We start from the raw sequence: 7,742 nt of genomic DNA, 5'->3' as shown, positions 1-7,742 counted from the left end.
ATTCTGCAGAGGACCTGAGGTGTTCCTGGCTCCTGCATTCTGTCACTATTGCGTTTTCTGCTCTGGAAAACTTTCCCATGAACTCAGTTTTATTTCTAAAACCTGCATGTCTGAGGAGTCTGGGTAGGTGCTTCTAAAGCTGACCCGGCAGAGCCGCTGTTTACTCTTTGCAGAGACGTTGCTTGAAGCCAGGGCAAGTGCAGGCTCACGGGTGCCAGGAGCATTCACTGCTCTTTACTGATCACCTTCTGCTGTTTTGTGGTTTCCCTCTATTAGCATCGCCTCTGAATGGAAGGTCACTGTTTAATTTGTATTGCAATGCTTCAGCCAAAAGAAAACACCTTCACTCTACTTTGCTCCAAGGAACCAACATTCCAGCACGCGTTCTTCCTTCTGATTGGATTCCTCCTGATTGCAATAGCTCAGGCTAGTGAAACAGTTCACTTAATCTTCTAAGTATTTCTGGACGGTGCCATTGTGTTGAGATCCCTCTGTGCCACTCAAAGAATTTACGCTGTTCATGTTGCTGGGTCGTTAGCCAGGGACCCAGTTAGTACAATCCTCTCGGCACTGAGTGAGACACTGGTGTGTTCATTTGTCTGTTACACACATTGATGTGGTCTGCATTATGCTTTTTATAATAATGATGACGGTGGCTGCCCCACAGTGTGCCCCCAACAGCCCGAGTTCCATTAGAGATGAATATGCTAAAGCATGTTCCACAGGAAGCAATTAAGTCTTAAAAGATCACAGGTTGCAGCGATGACCATTAAAAGGGCGAGAGAGCTGTGGTTTTGGAGTGCTGACAAGCAGATGTGTCCAGCTAATTTTGTATGAAAACACCAGCAGAGTAAATTACTCATGAAAATCTATTCATAGCAACTAATTGAGTGCCTGTCCAGTTTCATAGTCAAAACTGGGTGCATCCAAAGCCAATGGATAGAAATAACGAGTGGGCATTTAAATTCTTCCATTTGCATGATTTCTAAAAATACCCTCAGTGCCAACAGTATTTCCAGAACCTTAGGAGCACATCAGTCTAGACCTTTAACCTATATGGGGGAAGATAAAAAAGCCCATGAAGATGAAACTCAAAAAGTAACCATTTGGGTTTTCAGTAGTGCCGTTCTACAAACTTGCTGTTCACGTGGAAATGGCCCAAGAATCCCTGGCTGAATCTCTCAGTTGCGTTATCGCCTGTCAGACATTTCCCATGGTCTTGTTGGTAGGTTGGGGGTGGGATATGATCGTCACTTTGCTCTAAAGAATTGTCCTTTCAACTTCTCTCTTAGGTGGACTATACCTAATCAACTCCAATATTTGGTATACAGAATGGTTCCCCTTGTCAGCCTTGCATCTAGATTGCCAAGTGAATTAGCCATTGCCTAAGAGATTAACCCATTTTGGTAATGACTGAACATATATGTAAATCCAAGTAAAATGAAGAATATGACATAAAAAATTGTTTTATGTAGGAGGTCCTACCATTGCATTTTATTTTATTGGTGGCTGGCTGGTACGGGGATCTGAACCCTTGACCTTTGTGTCATCGGTAGCAGCTCTACCAAGTGAGCTAAGTGGCCAGCCGTGCCATTACATTCAGAACAGTAGTTTCTCTTTCAGAGTTTACATATTTCTAAATGGCTGGGGGAAAAACCCACAGTTCTGTGTGCAGGCCTGCTTGGTCACATTCCTCTGCGTAATCCAGATGGGAAGACGGAAATCCTGGGTTCTGAGTTTGGGTTTCTGTTTCTACCCTACAGAATTTTAAGGATTAGAAGGGATCTTGGAAGGATTTTCTGTTGTAACACAGTTAATAGACAATATCATTCCTAAAACCTCATTATATTTTTATTAATATATCAAGTTATGCTAGTTTTTTTTTTTTGTCAAAAGAGCTGTGAATTTTACAAAAGTTTCCAAATTAGCTGAGAAGTGCTAAAAGATCTAGTCTATTCAGTTTTTTCTGTAAGCACCTTCTTTTTTTTTTTTTTTTTTCTTTTTCCGTGTCCGGCAACGGATCGCAACCGTCAGTGTCGCCCCCGTACCGGACCGGGACCGGCAACGGGATCGCAACCCTCGGTGTTGCTCCCGCGCCTCGCTCAGCCAGTGAGCGGGAACCGGTCTGTATGTGGGATCCGAACCCTCGGCGGGAGCGCCGCCACACTCCCAAGCAGCGCACTATAGCAGTGCGCCACCGGGCCAGCCCTGTAAGCACCTTCTTAGCACATATTTGATTCGGGCATAATTTTAGCAAGTTGCCTTAGAAAGGGTCTTTAAACTGAATTTAATTATCTCATCTTGCCTCATGGTAGTGGCAATAGCTCACACTGCCAGTGTGCAAGCCCTGAGCCACGTCCCGTGTCCTCAGCATTCACAGCAAAATGACCAGGTAGGTCATTTTGACCAATGTCCCTGTCCACTTAACATCGAGGAGACTCAGCCTCGGAGAGATTCTGACTGGTTTGAGATTATGCAGCTGGAAAAGCGTGGAATTAGGGGGTTACTTGGGGCCACCTCTTCAGAACCATGCTCTTAAGTCCTAAGCCCATAGCATGAACACCTGGGAGCCCTGCTAAGCCACCAGGTCCTCTGTCCACCGCTACAGTAAGGTTGTCCCAGCTTGAAAGATACAGGAGGCAGGTGAGTGGGTGCACACCTTACAGGTGAGTTTGAGAGCATCACCAGGCTTGGCAAATAATGCCAATTAGCCATTACACAGCGTCTGTGTGTCCAGGGCGTGGCATACATCCCATCATTAATTTTTTCACAACTGTGTATCTAGTGTATCAATCAGAGAGGTCACACAGCTGAGAAGTGCCCAGCAAGGATTCAGACCTGGCTTTCTTCAGCTACATCATCACACGAATTGACCTCAGATAGAACTCTCCTTACAAATGCCTGAACGACCCGTTCACAATTACCTTCTATTTCTGAAAATGGAAATTTTAAAAAGATATTTAAGCAATACCTGATCATTGCAAAAACATTTAGACTGTTCAGAAATATAAATAAAAGAAAAAAATCTCCTTTATTCTCCTGCGTAGAGACAGCCACCATTAATATTTTGGTGTGTGTCTTTTCTGACTTTTTTTATTGTGCAGCTGAGGGGCATTTTTTTTGTTTTTGTTTTTTCCCTTTTTGGAGGGTTCTCTGCATCACAGCTACTTGGATATGATCTTTGTCTAAAGAATGTTCCTTCGTCCCTGGGAAGTGCTTTCAACTCATGTCTTTTAAAAAACAGCTAGAAAGTTCGGTAGTTCTCTCTTCCTTCCTGGTAATCAGTAGGGGTGATGGCAGTGGTGGCAGGAGTGGTGCGGGGGGTGCTAGTGGTGGTGGTGGTGGTAGTAGTGGAGGAGGTCGTGGGAGTGCTGCTAGAACCAGGTCTACATATACAAGTAATTTACTTTTCCACAGCATCTGTGCAAACCAACTTCAGGGAAGGCTTTATAGTTTTGCAAATTTGAGGATTTGATGAAAATCAGCCAAAATTCAGTTGGCCAGTTACTTCCCTAGGACATTTGGTGAACAAACATTGTATTGTGAGTCCATTTGAAGAGTTGAGGCAGTGAGTATTTTGGAGTGACCCATAATCGAATCCCCTTTTCAGAAGCTCATGGTCCTGAGTTTTGTGTGTCCTCTGATGTGTCTGTAAATTGCAACTGTAAACATTGTCTGCAAGGCCTGTTCCAGCCCCTGTATGTGTATACACACACATGCACACACACACACACACACACACACACACAGAACTGTAAAGTCATATGACATACCTAAGACCTGGGGTAAGTGCCTGCACGTTTCTTTACTTTTACTATTTTGATCACTCGGAATTTGACTATTTTGCATGATAAATTCTTGCTGGGGAAGAACCGATACTTCAAACCACACATTCTACTGGCGTGCGTCAGAGCAAATCAACACACACGCATCAAGGACAAGGCAACAGGCTAATTGAGGAGTGGGCAAGAATCACAGCTAATTACTGCTTGTTGTCCACAATTTCTGTATCTTCCCCCCAAATTTGTTTTTCCTTTTATCCACAGCAAAATAATTTCTCAGTCTGCTTTCCAAACACTGACAAGCTTAAAAATGCAACATTTCTAGAAATCTTCTTTGGTGTTTACTGAAAAGATCCATGACCCATAAAAAACAAGCTTTCCCTAAGCAGTTTAGCATTAAACGTTTGAGGAAACCGAATCTCTATTTTTATGCAGAAATCAAAGAGTAGCATAAGTAACCAGTAGGTTATTTTAAAAATATAGTAATTTTTAAAATAATAAACAACCCAAGATTTTTCAGCTGATTTTGTGAGTAGGGAAATTGAGATGAAAATCACTCATAATCATACCAACTGATTGCCACAGCTCTTAGTTTCTCTCGGGTTTTTTAAAAAACATACTTGTAATCATAAAGTATAGATAATATGTACGTATAAGTTTGTAACCTGTTTTTATCTTGTACTATTAAAATATTTCCCCACTGTTTTCCTGATGGTTCTTTGACTGGCTGCATGGTGTTGCATGAGTGGATAAACTGGAATTTATTAAACCTAGAAATGGATCTGAGGCTGTTTCCACTTTCATGAGTTTTTTGTTTGTTTTGACTACTGAATACTTTCCATGAGAAAGAGGCAGGTAGAGCACAAAATGAGCTTATAGAAGAGTTTGCATCTGTACAGCACGTTCGGGTATGCATTTCAAGATGTGGTATACACAAAAGAATGTGATCTATCCCGTAGAAAGGACACAGTGGGTAAGAATATAGGTTTTAGAGTCAGACACGCACAGCTGTGTGACTAACCTAGAAAACCTTCTTAAACTTTCTGTAAGCTCCAGTCTTTCACTTCCGAGGTGGGAATAACCAGGTGTCCCTCACGGGGTCATAGTTGATATACAGCAACGTTCTTTGCACATAGCTGAGCTCGTAGAGTGGTTACTATTTTTCTATACCTGCAGTACCCCTGATCCAAACAGAAACATTCATTCATTTATTCAGCATTTATTCAGTGCCCCCTGTGTGCCTGGCACTGAGCTGGGTTTTGGCAAGACGGAGATGACTAAGGCTCAGCTCCTGCCTGGTGGATCCCATGTCTCCGGGGACCCAGACAAATGAATGGATCGACAAGACCCCTGTGTGATGGGGAACTATACCAGCAGCTGCCGCTTCAGGTGTGGCCCCCGGGAGGTGTGATGGAGAAAGCCCAGCAGTTGGCACCAGAAAAAATCAAGCTCCAAATTCCGCCTTTGCTTCCTCTCTGCTAGGCCCCAGGCACATTACTTAAATTTTCTGAATTTCTTTTTTTTTTTTTCCTTTTGTCTTTTTAACTGACCGATCGCAACCCTCGGTGTCGCGCCTGTACCGGGGACCGGCAACGGGATCGCAACCCTCGGTGTCACACCCGCACCGTGCTCAGCCAGTGAGTAGGAACTGGTCTCCACATGGGATCTGAACCCTCAGCGGGAGCGCCGCCGCACTCCCAAGCGCCGCACTCTCCGGTGCGCCACCGGGCCGGCCCTTGTTTTCTGAATTTCACTTTGTGCACTTGTGTTCCTCCTCTGCACGTTGTTGTGATGCTCTGAAATAATGTACCTATAGCACTGGGCACACAGTAGATGCTCATGAGTGACCATTGTGTTTGACGACTGCAGTGTCCCAGTGGTGGCTGGTTTTTATGAAAATGAACCCAACTAAGTTCAGTATTCTGAAATGTCCATGATTGGCTCAGTTGTGCTCTGGTTAGTCTGACATACATTTTATGACAGTCTCCAATTCTTTGCAAACTGGTCACCGGCGGATGATGCGTATGGTAATGTGGAACTAGAACATTCAGCTCTCAGTGAATTGCATTTCTTGGCTGTTATGCAAAAACCAAAGAAAAATGACTTACAAAGATACCGATTGCTTCTTAGCTTTCAAGGGCCTCCTTAGAATGGAGAATGGCCCAGCCTCTAAGAGAGTGGTCTGTGCTGTGTGTCCCGTCATCCCAGACAGAAAGAGTCGGCGGGAATGGGATCCGTGTAGCAGGATGTCTTTTGGTGTGAAGATTTCTTGCTGCTCCGTACATGCTTGTTTGCACATCTATTCATAGATGTAGGAGGCACTTTTCTTTCCTTATGTGTCTGTATCATAGCCTAAGTCGTAGGCACTTACTGCTGGTGTGCTGAGGAGTGACGCTGAACACCGACCCTCGATGGAACATCGGTAAGTGTGTCGCAGCAGCAGGAAACTTGCTCCGCAGCAGAACGAGGAGGTGGTTAGCATTTCTACCACTGAGGACCTAGAGGAAGGTGTGTTAGATCCATCCAAACCCTGTGTGTGCTATGCACGGATTTCGTTTTCCTTCTAAACAATGTCATGAATAGACAATTCACTCCGACCATAGATCTTAGTGACCTCCACATACAATTTTTTTCTTTCCTTATGAAGTCGAGAACTTTCACCTTTTCACCCAAAGGAAGCACTTTGTGGCTTTTTCCTGGCATATCTGAATTGCCAGCATTGCTACTCTTGTGTTTTGGGGCCATTATGAAGTAAAATAGGAGTAACTTGGGCACAAGCCCTGTGACACCGCAGCAGTCAATGTGATGCCTGTGATGGCTGCTAAGTAACTAAGGGGTGGGGAGCACAGAGAGTGTGGATTTGCCGACAAAGGGAGAATTCATGTCCCAGGCGGGATAGCGCAAGATTTCATCACGCTACTCAGAATGGCGTGCAATTTAAAACTTATGAATTGTTTCTGGAAATTTCTGTGTGATATTTCCAGACCTTATTGACCTGGGTAAGTGAAACCGGTGGAAAGTGAAACCGTGGATAAGGGGGGACTGCTGTCACATGATTGCTGTTCCATCAGTCGGGGGATCGGTCAGCCACATTCATTCGACACCTGCTGTGTGCAGCACTCTCCACAATGCTGGCCTTAAGTCTTGAGCTACAAATTGAAATCACATTAACAGTGTTTACAGAAAGGTTGCAGAGGTTTAAACAAAAGAAAAGCCAGGAAGTGAGGCCCGTTTCCTTGACACTGGGCCAGATAGAGAGAAAAAAAGAAGAGGGGGTTTTAAAGGCACCACAGGAATCACACAGATAAGGAGACTTAGAACATAAAAGTCACATGTGCAGCATTTGTGGTGCTAGGGTTATCTGTTTATGGTTTAAAAATAATTTATTTTGAAATAATTTTGTACTTACAGAAAAGTCCCGGGTGGAGTACAGAGAGCTTCCATATCTCCCTCTTTCCGATTCCCCGGCTGGACACACACATCCATTATCACGAGCCTTTCTCTGAGCTCTTGAGAGCAGCTGCCGTCATGATGCCCATCACCCCTAAGTAGCCTGTTGTGTATGTCCTCAAGCAAGGACACGCTCCCACGCCACCAACCTGCAGTCTCGAGTCTCAAAGTCAGCGCTGATACAGCGCTCCCGCCCAGTCTGCAGGCTCCAGTCCCACTGCACCGAGGACCCCAGTGATGCTCCTGTCCTATCTGGTTGAGATGCATATGTCACAGGCGGTCATCGTGTCTCTTTAGTGTCCTCTGGACACCAGGGCCACTCAGCTCTGGGCCCTAGTCCAGCTGCCTGCCCCCTTTCAAAAGCAAACCACTCAGAAGTAAATGTTGGCGAAGATGGAAGTCAGCTATTATTCAGGAACACAGTGACCTGGGGAGAGATGTTGGGCTGACCCATCTCTCTGGTAGACCTGAAAGAGAGTGGCCAGACCAAAGCCATCTCAGAGACTCAGG

General features: G+C 44.7%; 1 protein-coding gene across 1 annotated transcript in view; it reads left to right on the top strand.

Moving 5' to 3' along the window:
* Positions 1-6,193: 6,193 nt before the first annotated feature.
* The window catches only part of LOC103588237 (disrupted in schizophrenia 1 protein-like), a gene marked incomplete at its 3' end in the record, with an annotated part of 29,241 nt that continues 27,692 nt past the window's right edge, over positions 6,194-7,742 (top strand). The window contains exon 1 of the mRNA XM_008569860.1: positions 6,194-6,204. Within this exon, the coding sequence (XP_008568082.1) occupies positions 6,194-6,204 (11 nt within the window). The remainder of the gene's footprint in view (positions 6,205-7,742) is intronic.

The sequence above is a fragment of the Galeopterus variegatus genome, unplaced genomic scaffold, assembly GCF_000696425.1.
Source record: "Galeopterus variegatus unplaced genomic scaffold, G_variegatus-3.0.2 Scaffold537, whole genome shotgun sequence".
In the NCBI taxonomy this organism is placed as follows: domain Eukaryota; kingdom Metazoa; phylum Chordata; class Mammalia; order Dermoptera; family Cynocephalidae; genus Galeopterus; species Galeopterus variegatus.
The sequence above is the reverse complement of the archived record's forward strand: the minus strand, read 5'-3'. Positions and strand labels throughout refer to the sequence as shown.